The 18,861-nt window shown below is 38.8% G+C and overlaps 1 protein-coding gene across 1 annotated transcript in view; it reads right to left on the bottom strand.

Annotated features, from left to right (window-relative positions):
• Positions 1-18,861, bottom strand: part of CARMIL1 (capping protein regulator and myosin 1 linker 1) — a 144,680-nt gene that overhangs the window by 56,680 nt on the left and 69,139 nt on the right. Inside the window, exons 9-20 of the mRNA XM_082234939.1 lie at positions 17,680-17,755; positions 16,350-16,438; positions 15,528-15,622; positions 13,987-14,073; positions 12,045-12,148; positions 9,883-9,960; positions 9,715-9,791; positions 8,387-8,491; positions 7,581-7,650; positions 6,092-6,173; positions 5,116-5,215; positions 4,964-5,018 (exon numbers count right to left, since the gene is read on the bottom strand). Of these exons, the coding sequence (XP_082091065.1) occupies positions 4,964-5,018; positions 5,116-5,215; positions 6,092-6,173; positions 7,581-7,650; positions 8,387-8,491; positions 9,715-9,791; positions 9,883-9,960; positions 12,045-12,148; positions 13,987-14,073; positions 15,528-15,622; positions 16,350-16,438; positions 17,680-17,755 (1,018 nt within the window). The remainder of the gene's footprint in view (positions 1-4,963; positions 5,019-5,115; positions 5,216-6,091; positions 6,174-7,580; positions 7,651-8,386; positions 8,492-9,714; positions 9,792-9,882; positions 9,961-12,044; positions 12,149-13,986; positions 14,074-15,527; positions 15,623-16,349; positions 16,439-17,679; positions 17,756-18,861) is intronic.

The raw sequence follows: 18,861 nt of genomic DNA, 5'->3' as shown, positions 1-18,861 counted from the left end.
ATCATTAGATCAACCGGAAGCACAGTTCTGCACAAGATGCCTTCACAAAGAAAGTTCTAAGTGAACTGCTACAAATGTAGAATTTTACACTACAAAAGAGTAATACATTCCATCATATTATTTGGAGCTACTGCGAGGCGCAGGCCTGGTTCATATGATCATCTAAATCAGGGGTGGACAACCTGTGGCCCTTCAGATGTGGCTGAACTGCAACTCCCATCATTCCTGACCATTGGCCATGTTGGCTGGGGCAGATGAAACGTCTAGTTCAGCAGCATCTGGAAGCCACATATTCCCCACCCCTGGGTCCAGACCATGGTGCAGATGGCTGCAAATGAGCTGCAACAAGTTCTGGAGGTCCCCTTCCCTTCTCCTCGTCTTTTGTGCACATGTTATATAGAGTAAAAGGCTTTAACCTTTTAAAAGGAAAAACACACTAACAAAACCTAATGCTCAATATATCAGTTTCTAGACATTATAGACAAGAAGAGTGCTGCTGCACTGAAGTCCTGCTTGTGGGCTTCTTTTGGGGATCCAGTTGACCACTGCTAAAAAAACAATGCTGGACTGGATGGGCTACTGGCCTGATCCAGGAGGCCTCTTGTTATAACTATGCTTATTATTATTATTATTTTGACAGCATCTAGAAATATAACATACCCTCTGCATCTGAATCTGCAGCTCACTGTCCAACACACAAACACAAATACACAAATACACATGCTGCAGGAGATCTAGAGATGGCTTGAAAAAGATTATTTTTTTCTTGCCACCGCTATACAGTAAGATTAAAAACCCAGAGGGATGGCGCTAAGTTGGAGCTTGCCATTATTCAAACTAGGAAGGCAATGCGCTGTGACTACATAATTGAAAAGCCTGTCCTTGACAAAGAAATGTAACCGTTTTAGTTTTAATGACAGCTATCAAATTACTGTATTAATTCTCCTAATCTCCAAGTGCGCCCTTACTTTATTCGCCACATAATTTAGAGAGCATTAGCTTCACATTAGCCTGGTGCTTGGGAACGGTAGCAAAAGTTTAATTGAGGTGCTTCGTGCTTTTGTCGTAGGTTCTAGCACAAAACTGTAACAGTACAGCTCATCCTTCTGAAATAATAATCAGCTCAGCAATGCTTGTTTACAGCGTGCACAGCAGAGGAATTTTTAAAAAAGTTAATCGGAACAGAATGCAGGAGTTCACCATCATTACTGAGAGTGAGCAAGGGATAAGCTTATCTCTTCAATAATATGTACCATAAGGGATGGGAAATCTGTGGCCCTCCAGATATTGTTGGACAACAGCTCCTACTAGCTCAGCCAGGATGGCTAATGCTTGAGGATGATGAATGCTGTAGTCCAGTAACATTGAGAGCGCCACATCTCTCCTGTGGGTGCAATCCTCCTTCCACACTAAGACCTTCCTGTTCTGTAAACTTGCTTTCTCTGCTTTCATACTAAAAGTGGGACATCTGGTCTTCAATCACAGTCTCAGGAAGAGCACAACTTATTCCTGCATCCAATTGACTCTCAATTAGCTAATTATCCTGGTCATAGTGGTAGTTAAAGGTAAAGGTAAAGGTACCCCTGCCCGAACGGGCCAGTCTTGACAGACTGTGGGGTTTGTGCGCCCATCTCACATCTATTGGCCAGGGGCCAGCGCTGTCCGGGGACACTTCCGGGTCACGTGGCCAGCGTGACATCGCTGCTCTGGCGAGCCAGAGCCGCACACGGAACGCCGTTTACCTTCCCGCTGGTAAGCGGTACCTATTTATCTACTTGCCCCCGGGGGTGCTTTCGAACTGCTAGGTGGGCAGGCGCTGGGACCGAGCAGCGGGAGCGCACCCCGCCGCGGGGATTCGAACCGCCAACCTTTCGATCGGCAAGCCCTAGGCGTTGAGGCTTTAGCCCACAGCGCCACCCGCGTCCCCTGCATCCTGCATCCAATTGACTCTCAATTAGCTAATTATCCTGGTCATAGTGGTAGTTAGGCCCATGGAAAAATTAAGAACTATTCACCCCAAACATCCTTGAAAAGAAAGCCTCTGTGTTTACCAATCTTAGGCCCTATGAGGGGACTGGTAGAGGCTGGTAGCCTGGCTGTGAGGTAAATTCAAAAACCCTGAATAGGGTCTGCCAAATGATCACACTACTATTTTAATATTTTAGTATTTTGACACTGGATAGTCATTGGTATAAAACACACCCATGTAATAAAAACCACAAGATTTCATGATTATTATACAAAAAATCAGATTTTAGAATGAATGGATCCAATACTCCCAAACATTCTTATGTCAACCTAAGGCAGACATTGCACTAGTCTGTCAAATCCAATAAAATGAAGGCTTTAAATACCATTTCATATGACAACTTTCTTACACACTACTCTGCATGAAAGCATCTATGCCAATATGCAGAGTAGTGTGTGAAAATGGCATGAGTTTCTGTGTTATCATAATTATACCCTGAATTGACTCCTGCACTTGAAACCAGGTGCTGTGCCAAGTATCATCAAGTACTGTAATTCCAAAATTAGAGTTATTTTATTCTTAGGGAACCCATTCCAACACTTCACGCTCCCATCATGTAACACCAGGAAAATTAGAGGTTTGTCTGCAGACTGAAGTCGTTTATCTATAGAGGGGAGATAACTGTCCTCCCCTTTTCCAATTGTCCAGGTGTGGATATTTGTTCCCCTTTTCTTGCTCAGGATTGTTTCTGTGCGTCTCTGATACTCGAGGGACCTTTTTGCCTTCCCTATTCCAATAAATCCCTAAGAGATAAATGATTACAAAACTCTGGATTTTTTTTACCTATTTAAGGATGTGAAATTGCACCCTCCTAATTACTATTTGACTCATCCCTAGAAGGAGACCTCTCCAGTTCCCAAAAGAACTTTCTTTCTGACTCCAAAATTTGACTCACTCCTCTAAAATTGGGAATGTGGCTCTATTCAGAGCTTAATAGATCACAATTGCCCTCATCATCATAATGCCCCTGGGGGGAATTTGAAGGAGAGACAGGGATAAAAGAAAAATCAATCTGCATTAGTGGACAAATGGTTGTTAAAAATAGCTCAGAGCTGTTTAGTGGTCATTTTGTTTGGAATATTTCTCCATATAGTCGGTCTTATCAGTTGTCCAGTTCAGAGACATTGGTTGCCTAATAAAATCAAAGACAAATAATCTGCACTTTTATTAATACTGGCTTGAGATGAGTCATACTTTGATACATTAAGCTTAATATAATGATAATTTAGAGGGCAATTCTTTGCTCTTGAGTTTTGAAAGCAAGAGATCATAGAACCCTGAACCAAATCCTATGAGGGTCTGGAGATCAATTATCCCTGGAAGAGAGACATGAACTGGCATTTAATGATTAGGATGCTCCAATGATTTATTAATATACTGTTAAGATTTCAGCATCAAATTAAATCTCACTTCTAGAAATAAGGTATCATTGGAACCATTAGCCAGGTTGTTCGAAATCCCCTGGAAAATATCTACAAATCCAGTTTCTGGATAAGAACAATAGGCTATAAAAACCAATTACTCATATGGGGGAACTGCAAGGAATCTTTCAGTTTTTTAAATGCTCATTCTGTCCAAGTGGTCACATGAAATCAGATTCGATTTTTGAAGCAGCTTAGGGGACCTAAGGCAATATCTAGTTAGTATTAAAATTAGCCTGTAAAATATAAAATTGAAATAAAAATGTATATACAAACAATAAAACAGGAAACAGCCCTGATGAAGTCAATATAACAGAGAAATTTTTGATCTTGCAAAATTTAAATCACTAATAGTTTCCAGGAGTTCCAAAAAGTCTCTCAGAGGTTAAACACACAGGTTTTCATACTTGTATTTGCATGAATACTTAATACTTAACATAACCTCAGTGTTATCAATGACAGTTCTAAAAATATAATAAAAAATCTTGTGGCATGCAATAATGAAAAAATATAAAAGCAAACTGTAACAAGCATAAATCCCCTTAAAGACCCAAGCAAACTCTAACTCTGTGCCACCCCAAAGTTTGATGTCTTTTGATACTGTCTTTTGGTGCCACTGCCCCTTCCCAGAAGCAACATCTTTTGAAGTTTCAGCCACGAGGGACGGGGGACATGACTGGTCACCTGGCCTAAATGGAATACATATGATCTTGCTGTTAGTAGAAAGAATTCATTTTTGGCAAGAAGCCTGGCAGTTATATGGTGTCACTTAGCCCTGGGTGGAACCTACACTCCCATGCCAACAGCTAGTTGCTATGTACTACCTGGAACTGTTTGGTCCTGCTGGTAGTTAATGTAGGAGAGACCAAAGGAGGACAACCCAGGCTTTGCTTTCCTACCAGCAGGTGACTGGCATTGTTATAGACAACAATGCCAACCATCTGCTTGACCGATGTAGGAGGAGAACCAGTAAATATAGATAGATAGATAGATAGATAGATAGATAGATAGATGGATGATAGATAGATAGACACAGACACAGACACAGACTCATTCTGCACTCAATTCTAAAGCAGTCAAACTGTTGATTTCTATATTCTTTGGACCTAAAAATGAAAAACAAGCTATTTATGGTGAGCAGGTAAACTTCATATCACCTCATAACATCAACCCCAGACAATTGTAGAACAAGATTTGGATCTCAGGAGTAAGGGAAACTGTTGTTAAAAAGGCAGGGAAATGGATCTTTGAATATTTGTTACTATCTATAAAGCACAAGTGTAGCCCCAAAATCAATCAGACCCTGCATAGAATCTTAAAATGTTTCAACACTTTCAAAAAAAAGGTTGTGTTTTTTTCAGTGCATAGCTCATTGTTTGCTATATAAATTTGAACTGGTTAAAAAATAAACCTGACTAATGCTTTTGCCTAGTATATATTGTTGACTAATAGCTGCAGGTGAGAGATGGTGGTGTTTAAGACAACATTAAAGTAGTAGGGTAATGATACTCACCGAATCTTCATCTTGAATCATTTGTACTAAATTATCAAGTACAGGGGACAGATTTCTGAAAGAGGCAACAAGCAAGAGAAAAGGTGAAACCAGCAGTTTTTATTGATTATTCCATTTTAAAAACCCCTCCCACAAATAAATAAAAATCTTACTTGGATTTCATGTTGTTAAAGTTTTTTCCTAATGCCAAATGCCTTATTGATCGGTTTTTACTAAGCCAGACTATAAGGGTTGAAAGGTCAGATTCCAGGCCTGCGAGGAACCAGATGAAATGCACAGTTAAAACAGATCCCCACAAATGCATTTTGTCACAGGGGTTTCACTCTATAGTTAGAGAGTACTTTCACACCAATTTCCTTAATTAGCAAGAGCACATGCTTTGGTGGATGAAAAATGTGATCTAGTCCCTTATTTTCCTATGGAAAAGCAGTTTTGAGAAGACAATTTTAAAAAGGAAACCAGTAGGTGGAGAAAGGGTTAAGTGGCTTCTTTACTTCAAACTGCCAATTTCCTGAAGATGCTTTTCCCCAGGAAAGCGAACATTGAGCATTGGTTACATGCACAATAGGTACTTGGGCTCTCAGCATAATGGCTGCTATGCAGACAGCTATGTGTTTCAGCAAAGGAAGACTCTCTCATTCTTTTGAGAGTTATGGCCACAATATATTGTTTAGCTAATTTTAGTTGTTTTGAAAAGCAATATAATTCTCCAACAATTTGATCCTATTTTGAATGGGTTCAATAACTGCTGCCCAAGAAGATTAATAGCATGAGAATAAAATGATGCAACAAGTGTTTTGCTCTGTGTTTAGACTAAAAAAGAACATCTGACGGAAGTATATTTCAGCATTAGGCTTTTAAGGGTTTTGTGGAAAAATGAGGTTGATTGTATACTTAATTATCCTGTTCTTCAATCCCCCCCCAATAGCCTATTATATAATGAAAGTAGACTTACTGCTCAATGCTAACTATGTTTGCTCAGCAAGTCAGATTGCTTTCAATGGGAGTTTTGTTCAAATAAAGCAAGTCCCATCAGGTATGCAGTCTACTTGCAAGTAAATATGCATAGGATCACACCATAAATCACCCACATTCCTTAATCCTCTGTGCAGACATATGAGCCCTTACCATTGTCTGAAATATCAAGGCTGGCAATATTATGTATTTCTGCTATGCATCCTTCTAAAACCTGCGCACCTCCTGATCTTAGCTAGAGGGGGAAAAGAAAGCATTAGATAACTTTTCACTGAGGGAGTGCTGAGAATGTGGAAAGCAGAGGTTTTAAAATAATGCAAACTATAGTACGAATAAAGCTGAAGTACCAGTACTTCATTTTTTCTGAAAGTAGCTGTTAGCATTTTGTTTTTTGCTGCCCTATCGAACAGGAATAATATCTCATGACAAAGTGTATGCTATAAAGGATGATGATGATGAAGAAAATACAAACTACATGCAATATCCTGCTGCTCCTTTCATTAAGTTCAAAATAGCTTCCCAATTCTCCCTGATCTAGGCAGTGATCAGCTTCACATCTGCCTAACCTCTATTCTATGAAAGTATGACACGTTCTGCTCTAAAACAACCAAAGCTCTCCTGCGCTCAAGTATCAGCAATTAAAAAGATGCTCTGCAGAGGGAACATGCGTAGTGGATAGACAGGAAGTGAGCTGCTTTGGGGTTAATAGTTGAGAGGCTGCAAGTAATAAATGATGTGTACTTACACAGTGACCAAGCTAATGGAAGCAGGAGGGGGGAAAGTTAAAATACATCAGAGCTGAGCAACTAAAATAGAAGTATTTTCTGCAATAAAATCAGCAGTACATAGCAACGAAGTTTTGGATCAGAGTTAGTAAGTCAGCAGTTAGTCACAAGATAAAACTGAAGCGGTGAGGAAAGGAAATATTTGGTTTTTTTCTAGGCATGATGAAGCCTTGGCTCTGTTGTGTAGACTAAAATGACCAAGCAGCCTATAAGGAAAAGCAAAGCTGATATCCCGCTTGATATTAATACATTCCTCTCAGAATCAGATAAAACTAGGAAAGGTTCTCTGGCTGCTTGTTTGCTAGAAGCTGGGCTGGCACTGGGGTATTTAAAGTGGGCAGCTGAAAACTAATTGTACTACTGATAAAAACAAAACATTCACAAGTTTTCAACAGCACCAACAAGACTACTGTCATGCACAGAGGGCCTAACCACTGGGGTCCTGCTAGCTAGGGATGATGGGAGTTGTAGTCTAAAGGAAGATGGAGAAACAAGTTTGGGAAACACTGGACTAAGATAACCTTTTTCAGTTTTGCTTACAGTGACTCTTTCTTTCAACAGCAAGGCCATAATAAATAATAATAATAATAATAATAATAGACCTTCATCTGAATTTCCTCAGTTTCAAAACAGATTGTCATTTTTGCTGCTGCTGTTCAGAAAATCACAGCATAACAGATGCATGTCTGTACAATAGGTGCAATTGTACACAAGGCCAGGCATGTTCTGTAAATGTGCAACAGGTTTTAAAATTGGCTTAATGCTTCTTCAGCATGGCCAACACAAAATATACAGAAACCATTATGTTTAAGGAGTATAATATAATCATGACATTATAGATTGTAAGCATTTCCTACCTCACAGCTGCTCAGATCCAAAAACACCTCCTTCACATTTTGGTTACAAGCGAGACCCAGTAAGAGTGCTCTGAAAAATGAATTAGAATTATTATTATGGAACAATCAAGTCACAAGAGAAATTCTTGTTATTATTTTTTTTTTGTATACTGTATGTGTTATTGTTGGATGCTTCTTTGAGAACTACATGGTGGAAAGCGGGATACGTTTTAAAATAAACAAACAAAATATTTACTGAAAGGCATTGGCAATGTAACTAAATGCACTGTATACACCGTATAATTAAAACATGGTTTGGAAGTGTCTCCGTAGGCCGGCACACTTGCTCCCTCCTGTATACAGGTTGCTCCTCTATGGTTAGAATATGGTGCCTACTGGATAAGGTTTGTCTAGGACCTATTATAAAATGATAAGTTAGCAAAAGGGAAGAGGGGCCACATGAGTCTGCAGTGTCCTGAATGATCTAAGCCAAGTCAATAAGTTCTAACACCTTTCAGTTAAACAGAATTAAAGTAGAACATTTATTAATGAAATACTCAAACATCAAAAATCAAGCAAATTAAACTGAACATGAAAGAACTGAGTAATTTTACTATTCATAAAACAGGAACTGTAAAGAAAACACATAACACTGCAGGGAATCAAATACATGACTATTTATAAGCCAAAATCTGCAGAACATTTTTTCGGTCTATTTTATTCATATGAAATCAACACATCCTACTATCAACTTTCCTGCCTACTCATAAATTTACACAAGGGAGCGTCACAATGCAATTTAAAATCTTATGACAAAATTCACTTACTTTAGCGGCTCAGGAGGAAGTTTAGTCCCTGAAAGGTTGATTTGCATCAAAGCAAGGGAACTGCTGAAAAATTGCTTGAAGGATGGGGGTACTTCCTTGCCCTTTCTGTAAAGCAATAAGCAGATAGAAGTCAGCATCCACAAACCTCTAAGATATCCTGCTAAATCTGCTGTTTCCTACATAAGGCTTGTGATCATTGTTATGTATGTTTGCAATCCAAAGAGATACAATTGCTAACTCTTATCAGAATGCAATAGCAGCATTAATTCATCAGCCTCAAATGTCTAGATCAACAAGCATCAACCAGCAGAAAACAAACAGGAACCACTGGGTGGTATCCAGTGTGGACTGGTGCTACAGAACTTCAGTTTCCTCCCCTCTACCACCAATATCTGCTCTGAAGGGTCCCCACAACCCTATGGAAATGAATTTGAGTGCATGTTGGAGCTGGAGGGGACAGGAGAGGAAGAGAGAACTCTGCTCACATAACTGCCTTGCACAAGCAGAGCTGCAGCTTTGGATATGACCATCTAAAAATAAACTTATAGTAGTGCACATGTTTTATTGATACAGGCACCCCCCCATTTACACACATTCAATATGTGCGCAACTGTGCGTACATGTATCATGCCGAACCCAGAAGTGACCCATGAATGTCGCAGAAAGGGGCAGAACAGGGAGGGTGGAATAGAGTATTTGCAGACTTCTTCAATGGCATTTCAAAAATATGCAACTTCACTTAAATATGTGGCTTAGAACATAACCCCCACATAAATGGGAAGTTGAATATACAGAGAAGCTAGCAGCAAAACAGAGATGAAGTAAGAAAACTGCTTTGGTCTTGGATCTCATAAGAGGGGTAGGAAAGAACCAACACCCAGCTGTTTCACTTTTTCTTTGCCCAGCCCTACCATATGACACTTACAGTAAATAATCCCTTTTCAAGTATAGTTAGCGTGGCAGAGGTAAAGGACAACTGTAACATGTACAAGAGGTATTTTACAAATGACTTTTCATACACAGTTATCACATGATATACAGAAATCATTGCACGTGGCATACACCTCCCCAAATCACCACAGAGTCACAGCATCAGCAAGATTCCCCACCTTTTTTATTCCTTTTTATCTTCTAGTTTCCAGCCTTATTTACCTACACTGCCATTTAATCCAGTTTCGCAGTGCATACAACCTAAATGCTTTAGTTTACAAGTCCTGGTAGTATCATTTCACCAGATAGAGTGTTTTTACAGCTCTAAGATTTTTTTTTGGGGGGGGGGAGTTTCATGATACAGTATCTAATTCACACAAATAACGATAAATGCTGACCTGTGAGAAAAAACTGTTCTGGATAAGTTGAGGATGGCAAGATGCTGAAGGCAGCCATGGAGAAGTGCTCCACACATCTAAATTGTGAATAAGAAGATAGTAATTTTACACATAAGATAAGCCAATATGAAACAGGAAAAACTGGACTTCTCTTTAGTAAATTATTACCATGTCTAATGCACACTCTGTGTTGGATAAATCCAGATGAACAATCGCGTTTGGCTGGGCCAAAAAATTATACAGGAACTATAAGGGAGAGACAGAAAAAGGAATTTTAAAAAATAAGCTTCAGTTTTCTTCTGGTATTCATATCCACTTCTCTGATCTTGAAGGTAACCGCTGCCCTGACAAATATTCATATTTCACCCTTATGATACCATAACATTCTGGTCCTTAAATACCAAATACCTCATAAGTACTAAGAAAAAAATACTGCCTACATAAGATCAAATAGTAGCCTTGACACATGCATGCCTCAGTTTTAAATAATCAATTAACTACTCAGTTTCAAGGAACCATTATTTTTAATTACAAAGTAGATTAGAATACCAGCCACCTTTCAGCCAAATAATGCAAAACAATTTTAGTGAAACTCTCACACAAAGACAGCTATTAAATTGCAACTGGATCTAGTAAGCCAGCTGCATCCTCCACCCAGAATTAATTCCCACAAGGCATTTCAGAAATAATTTCATAGACTGAAAATCTGAGAGGTTTATATATATATATGTATGTATACATGAATAAACATTCTCATAAAAAGGGGGGGCTGACATGGGCCATGTTATTTGTCAAGGTGTGGCAGTTCACAGAAACAAGCAGCTAAATTAAGAGCCACTTTCTTCTTTTGCTGAGGGCTGCAAATCCCTATAAGGACACCACATTGGCTACTCCCTGCATAGAACCTACGATTGGGGTGGAAGAAAGCAAAATCGCATTCACCCCACCCACTGGTGTGGCTACCCTGCTTTTCGGCCCACAGGGCAGCCACTGGATTCTATACTAGGGCCAAAGCAAACCAAATTCAAACTGCGCCACAATTTGGAGAGAGCAAACTCTGCCCTCAAATGCAGTTTCATTCACTTTTCCTGATGTTTCTTGAGGCAGGGTTAAAGAGAGGACATACTGAGGAAGCCAAAACCTTCCTTCCACTTCTAGCCCTTCTGACACAGCAGTATCTGCACTCAGCTGAAAGGGATTCAAGTACACCTCACTTCCCCTCCATCTTACAATGAGAAGTACCATATTTTTCCGTTTATAAGACTAGGTTTCCCCCCCTAAAAAATAAAGTAAAAAATTAGGGGGTGTCTTATACATGGAGCTGTCTTAAATATCAGTCCCCCAAAATATATACACGTCTTATACATGGGGGCATCTTATAGATGGAAAAATATGGGATATTGCTGGTATTGAACAAAACTAGTGTTTCCCCCTGGCGAGAGGCAAGGGGGTGCCGAATTTTGAAACTGCACAGGGTGCCGCTGATTATTTTTTAAATGATTTCATACATTTCAATAGTTTTACAGTCATTTTAACATTTCAAAACTCGACTTCCTTCCTCCTCTTTCTGCGGTTCCTTAAATTTATTTTTATCATTTCCTGCAAATTCTAACTTAACTAATTATTTTATTCATCTACTTTAATTAAATACTCTTACGAAACTGCAGTTTATTACAATAACCATGCCAATGTCCTTATCTGTTTACAATTTCCATTCTTTTATAAAAAGTTCATTATCTTGATTTCTTAGTTTTCCAGCAAGTTTAGCCATTTCTGCATAGTACATAAATTTTTGTATCCATTCTTCTTCTTTCGTTGGAGGTGCCACTAAAATTTGAGAACGCAAGATCCACCACTGGTGAAATAAAGCATGATATTTGGTTCAGACGTGATGCTAAACCAAGGGTTCTCTTGCTCATGGAAGAACAAAGCCAAAGTGATGTGCTCATTCATGGTAAGCCATTTACTATGGTTTACTATGATAGGTGAACCAGCCCATATTATCTTCCACAACAACCTGAGCCATAGGTTAGGAGCTTGCTATGTTGCTTTCTTCACAGGTTAAGGAAAATAATGGAAGATAGCTGACAACCTCAGGGGATTATTCCTTTAGTCCCTATAGATTGTTATGCACATCTAGGATCAGAACTAAAAGGTGGTTCACATGACACATTCGATTGGCAAACTGTCTAAAATTAGGCAACTTGGGAAAATGAATGTGCTTTCTACTATTTCCAATTCTCTTGCGATGCTGCCTTCACTGGTATTTACTTCACTGATTGCTTTAACACAACAGATTTGTTTAGGAAGTAGAAAAAAGTAGCACCTACTGAAAGATCATCACCCCGAAGAACGTTCCCTGAGAGATCAAGGTGGGTCAGCGTGGTAGCTAAGAGCTGGTTGGCACTCAGTGATTGAGAAAGGCTGTTTACCCCTGCAACAAAATGGTCAACATTTGCCTTTGTCGTGCTCAGTAAAGTATTAACATACACTCTGCAAATATACAGTTTCTATGAAACATTTAATGATTTCCTGTTCTGCACCTCATCAAAAGAACATGAACAGCAATGAATATTTAAGATAACAGCACTGCTGGAGAGACTGTGCTTCCCACATGCTGATCATATTCAGTGGAAGCTTGGTACATATAGAAGATGGGGGAAAAAAACAAGTCATGCAAAAGTCTGTGGGAGGCTGATCTCAGAAAATAAACATTTCCTTTCTTAAGGTCATAAATGTGGCAGCTATATGGAATTGTTACAGTCCTGTTGAAATAGGATCAACCATTTCACAAAGAAAGAAAAGAGTGATAGGTACTGTGCAGGCTACCAAAGGTCTCCAGTCTGTATTCAACAGGCTTATAGGCTAAATGAAATTTTTTTTAAAGGTAGCATGGGAAGGAGTTAGATGGGAATGAACTGGCAGTACAGAGGAAGTCAAGCTTCAGTGATCCAGGGAAGATTCTGCAGAAGAATTAAGTTTTCAGAATCTGATAAGAGATGAAGGCTGCTTCAAGTTAGAGGCAGCCGGGGGGGGGGGCATTAGGAAGATTGGAATAAAAATGAAACATCACAGCATGCAATGCTATAATTTATTAAGAAAAGCATTAAAAAAACCCCGCTCTTAATTGCTGTGCTCCAAAAAGCAGATCTAGGACAACCAACAACGAAGCTGCAAGGTTTAAACCAAACATGCATTGCAATTAACCATGAAAAGGAGCACAAATAAGGAACTCAAGAGCAAGCATGCATGTGCTTGAAAAGTGTGTGGAGGGCCAGGCTAAGGGAGAAGAAACCCACTCCTGTATTCTCCTGGGATGAATTTACAGGTGATAAGCACAACCAGTTTCTGCATCTAATCTTTAATTGTAATAAAATTCAGCCTTTAGGCTTCCGATTAAATTTCCCAACCATGGCTAAAGCAATGAAGTGTTGTCCTTAAGCCAAGCGAATGTTTTAGAAGATAAGCTAGGCAGAAAGCCACAAAGCTTTAAGAGACAAGATTGAAGGGGCTTTTTAGAGACACACACAGAGAGAATGGAAATCACGGGTTTTTGTAAGAAGAGCATCTCACATACAGAGACAGACATAAGAGCTCAAAAGAATTTGTTTTTGTTAGGAGTGCTATTTGAGTTTGCTTGCATCTTTGTAAGAACACTGAAGGGCTGACCTAGTATAGTGATTATAGTTTAAGGTGTGGTGCTTGGAAGCTTCCTGTACCTGATTCTAAACAGAACGTGCAGAAAGAAATCCTTGAAAATGGCAAACACAACATTGACTAAGGTTTCCTGTGCAACTGCTGCTCCTTCATCTGCCTTGACCTGCCATTTAGACACATCCTCCACTTTTCTCCACCACTTTTTAAAGCAGAGGTTGGGTGGCCATCTGCCATGGATGCTTTAGCTGGGATTCCTGCATTGCAGGGGGCTGGACTAGCGGACCCTTGAGGTCCCTTCCAACTCTACAGTTCTATTATTCTACTTGCCATGCAAATCATGCACTGTGCTGAGCAAACTCACTGCAACTCTACCTGTGTATTTTTGCAGTGCTTGTGATGGCAACTGCTACTGAACTGGAGCTCAATTAATCCTGATGGTCTAGATTACAACATCCAACGGGGCAACAGCTCATAGTGTGTTGCAAAACATTTCCGGCTCTATTTTGCCTGCCTGATCATGAAAGAAAAGTTCTGAACTGGAGAAAGCACTCAGATAACAGAAGGGAAAACAAAAGCTAATGTGTCATAATGACTTGTACATTTAATTGAACATACCTTTAGGCGATAATGAGGTTTTTGATAGATTTAATTGTGTCAGCCCCTTTGGTAGTTTGGCAAACTGAATACTTAGTGAGGACACACCTGCAGAAGAACGAAAAACAAAAAAGACTCAGGAACTAGAAATGGGGAGGTGTTTACATCATAAATATTTATGTTTCAATATTGAGGTACAGTGTGGTCCAGTTGACACAACAGTATGTCTGGACCTCAAAAGCTAGGTTCAAAGCACTGCACATACAGTGATGCATAGTTTGGCTTCTGGCAAGTTGTTTTTACAAAATGGAACAGACTTCTATTTTGCATGGCTACTATAAGGCTAAGTGGAGAAAGAAGGGAAGTGCCTTGCACATCCACAGACAAGAGGTATATAATGATGCCTTAGCCATTAATTACGATACACCTACGCTTCACTGTAATTATCAGAATAATCACTTTCCTCCCCTAAGGCTACCCTGGGAGCTGTAGTTTGGGATGGGCTAAAGGTTTGCAACAAAACATTCTGCACACTGACTAGAATCTTCAAAATTATTTGGGGTGAAACCATAAAAAGTTAGGTAAAGGTAAAGGTACCCCTGACCGTTAAAAAAAGTTAAACTGATACAAATATGATGGATTTGTACTGCAGATATGCCATCAAGAAATGACCCTAAGTGCACTTACTGGGAATACATTCCAGTAAAGTTAAACATTAACGGTAAAAATAAAATACATTTCAGCGTCTCTTTTATCCCAGAGGAGAAGATCAGAGCAATTTCCTATATGAAATGAGTATTTTTAACAAAAAGAGTGCACGCTAATATGTATGTGGAATGTGTGAGAAAGTTAATGAGAATTCCTACCCTTTGATAATGTGCAAACGAGGTTTTAAATATTTAGATTTAAGGAAGGAACAGGAAACCAGATGATGGGCAAGTATCCAAGCCCACCAAATTACTTAACTGACACTTCCTAGAACTGAAACTGAATCCCTGGGATTGAAACATGATTCAGTGTTATGCGGAACAGCGATAAGCTTATCATTCATTATTTCTGTCCTGACTGGCTGCTCTAGATGCTTACTATACCAGTGACAGAAAGGACCTCCTCTTTCGCCCAAATTGTATGAAATGCTAATATTTAAGCTCATATTACCAGATACAAATGTATTATTTACTCAAAACAGTAACACTTCTCCCTAGGGTGAATATTATGGTAATTCTAAAGGCTTTGAAAAATACAACATTTGTGGCCTATTAATTCCTACCTCAGTTCCAAACTAATTACCCGCTATTGTTTTTTACTTAAATGCCAGCAATTTTTGTGAAATCAGAACAAAGCTAGGCTTAATTAAATTTATGACCACTATAACTACTAAACATGACTTGCAGTTTAAAGGGACAGTGACTAGATCTTCAGACATTTGTGAACAAAGGGTATTTACGAAGCAATGACATCCGACAAAATGTTGTATTGTTCAGACAAAAGCTGAATGAAACCACACTAATCCTCTTATTGGGTGTGTATTAGGAATGGAGAAAATTTAAGTGCTACAGTACCTCTGTCCTCCAGGGGGTTGCCAGCAAGGTTAATTGTATGAAGTCCTGAGTTGGGATTATGGGATAGGGCATTGGCCAGTTTCTGTGCAAAATCTCTTTAAGAAAAACAACAACCACAAAACATAGGATTATATTAAGGCTTGCAAAGTTGCATCACACCATATTTAAAAGCTTAATATGAAATGACTACTTAAAAAGAATGAGCATAGAATTAGGGAAGCTGTGTACAACACTGCCACTATGTACCAATTCTCTTTTACATTAAGGGTGGCTTTGCCTATACACTGGGTTATGCATTAGGTTTAGCTTCTGCGTGTAGCGCTTAACTAGCCATGCAAAGGCACAAGCATGCAAGGGAAGGAAAGATGTCATATTTATTGGACAATGTAATACACATTAGTGGGCTTACAAAAAAAAAAAGATGTGGTATTTTCTTTTTGCATATCTGCCTCTATGAGAGAAAAATTACGTAATACAGTAAGAGAATTTGTGCAAAGTTACTCTAAGTCACACCTGTTCTCACAAAGCAACAATTTTCTAGGTCTGGGTGGTTTCTCCTGCAAACCCTAAATATTTATTTTGAAGCATCACATATCTTATTTACACTCCTATCATGCACTGCAGTGTTAGGTAGGTAAGAGGCGCAATTTTGTACATTTTAGCAATTCTAGGTATGCCTACTCAGAAGCAGGCCCCATGGAGTTCAGTAGGACTTATTCTCAGGTAAGTGTGTATCGGACTGCAATTTCAAACTCAAAGCTCTTTCTAGCAATATCGGGATTTGCTAAATACTTATGCTATTTAAAGAAAAAATGGACTTACGTTCTAAGACCTGCATTCTCCAGTACTAGCTCTTCCAGTCTGTTAGATCTGCTCACCACTCTTAGGATCTGCTCACAAACATCAGCAGACTGTCAAAGACAACAATGGTGTAATATTATATATCAATGAAATCAAGTCAGTATGAGAATGCAGCAAATAACAACCTGCCTTCATACCCAAAGCAAGTGCCTGAAACTATTTTAATGTGGTTGGGCTCCACAGAGGGGCTCTAATGTTCTCTTAAGTGAATCACCACATACAAAATGTCCACATCAAAGCCAGAAGCCCACAGAAAGGCATGGATTGGTGGACATTTCAGGTGTGAATACGCATACCATGTAGAAAATAGAAAATAATTGGTTCTACTGAGCCTATGGTTAACAACTGGAAGCTGGAAACTTAACTGTCATTGCAACTCTAAGAGATATGACAATATTTATTGCCAACTGTTCTTTATTAGTCCCTTCAAGGAAAATACTAAAGGGGTCTCCAAGGTTCAAGGAAACCTCCTTTTAAAAAGATAAATATGTGTTAGCTAAGCCCTAGAAATGAAGTGACAGATTTAAAAGGAAATTTCTGAGTTGGGTGTGATTGGTGCATTCAGTGGGCCTTTATCCATTCTGCCACATCAACACTGGACCTGCTTTCATGATAAGTCATGCAGACTTTTAAAACTAATGTGAAAGTGAACTGAAAACTGGAAAAATGAGAAACCAAAATTGGCAGATTCGTCCATTGCTAAGCTCTCACAAATGATTTCAAATTAGATTATATATATTTTTAGTGCATTGACTTTGAAAATTTCAAATAATAAAGGTAACTTTCACTCAAAAGGGCTGCTTAACTTATAGATTGTTTAGGGGGGAAACCCATGTCCCTCTTCATCACCTGAAACAACTTGAGGCATCTAAGATGTTTCAGGATGAACCAGGAGATTCCTGGCATAACCAGGTTATGGTGGCTTAACTCCCTCAATCCCTTGGCTCAGTGAGGACCCAGCTGGCTGATCTAAGCCTGTTGGATGTTAAGCCCTGAAAAAGGGCATTTTCCCTTTGCTCAGCCAGATGCTAAACAGAATAACTATACACTGGTTTGCCTTACACTGCTTACTTTATGCCAGCTTCTTGTGTATAGGATTTCTCCTTTCATCAGTGTTTGAAAGTGAACATTGCATATTTAATTTCACTACATTCTACTGCATGCAGAATTAAAGCAAAAACATTTATAGCTGCAAATCCCTCTTTTCATTTGGATAACCACACCTTCATAAATTCCACAACACTAGTTATTTTATATGAACCAGATAGTCACCCTTCACCCTAATACTTACTAACTTTAGATCCTTGGAGGAAAGCTTTGTAAACCACTGGTTGTATTCCAGGGCAGCAACTATTGGTATTAAATCCCTAGGGGGGGAAGTATCACATATTGAGAAAAATGAAAATTATAAGCAATGCATGAGAGCGATCAACTTGGTAAAATGTTTTATCTTTATGAGAAGCTGCAATTGTCAGGTTTACAGGCTACATTCACATGCAGAAAGGATTGACCCTTGATAGGTTAGTAAAAAGGTTGGAAGTCTTTGTCCAGTACCAGAATATGTATTGCAAACATTCTATTTTAGGAAATATTATATTCTCTCTTTTTAGCAATACTTACTGATTATGTAAGCTTGTTTTTGGAATATGCATCGTATCTTCTCTTTTGTTTTTCGTGTGTATGTGTGTGAGCCCCGTGTGTGTGTGTGTGTGTGTGTGTGTGTGTGATGTTTTAGTATTTCAAGACAAAGTACCTAAAACGTGCAATAATTACAATTTTAGAGAGCTTTGTAGATCTGTAATAAAAAGTAGGTGGTAAGAGGGTATGCAAACAATTCTGTTTAGTCTGGTTTTTCAGACTGGGCATATTAGATTGGGCATTTTATATTCATTAAAAAGTGAGCACCTGTTTAGAATGCGGTTTCAGCTACTGAATTGCATTTGGTTTTTTATCAGCTTGTGTCACATTTAATCAGTGTAGTAATCATAATTGAGTGCTAAAGGCTTTTAGGCAGCTAGATGATTTAACATAATCCTATGACTGAATGAATCCAACAAAGCATCTCTTCCAGTCACCTTTTACTCTAAAGATACTGGTGTCTTGTGAAAAGATAATAAAACTTCCCACACGGCCTCTCCTTTAATTGTAAAGGATTTTAAAAGTAAAACCCTAAAATGAAATTCATTCCTTTAATCCTAGACTCCTTAATTTGATATGCTGTCTCTCTGTCAGCTTCTCCATTAAATTAATACCAACAAAGGCATACTGTTAGATGCTTCCATACTAACTACAGCAAAATCGTATTAAGTGTTACCATAGCATTTAGTATGCTAGATAGCTCAAAATAGATCTTTAACATTCCTGATCCATACAATAGGACCTTAAAGTTCTAGTTCTCTATAAAGCAATTACTCTGGAGGAGAACGATTTGTACTAAAATTGGTCTGAGTTTTAAAAGTAAATTTTCATCTAT

The sequence above is a fragment of the Podarcis vaucheri genome (assembly GCF_965113315.1).
Source record: "Podarcis vaucheri genome assembly, chromosome: 8".
Taxonomy (NCBI): domain Eukaryota; kingdom Metazoa; phylum Chordata; class Lepidosauria; order Squamata; family Lacertidae; genus Podarcis; species Podarcis vaucheri.
This window is presented reverse-complemented; position numbering and strand designations above follow the sequence as displayed.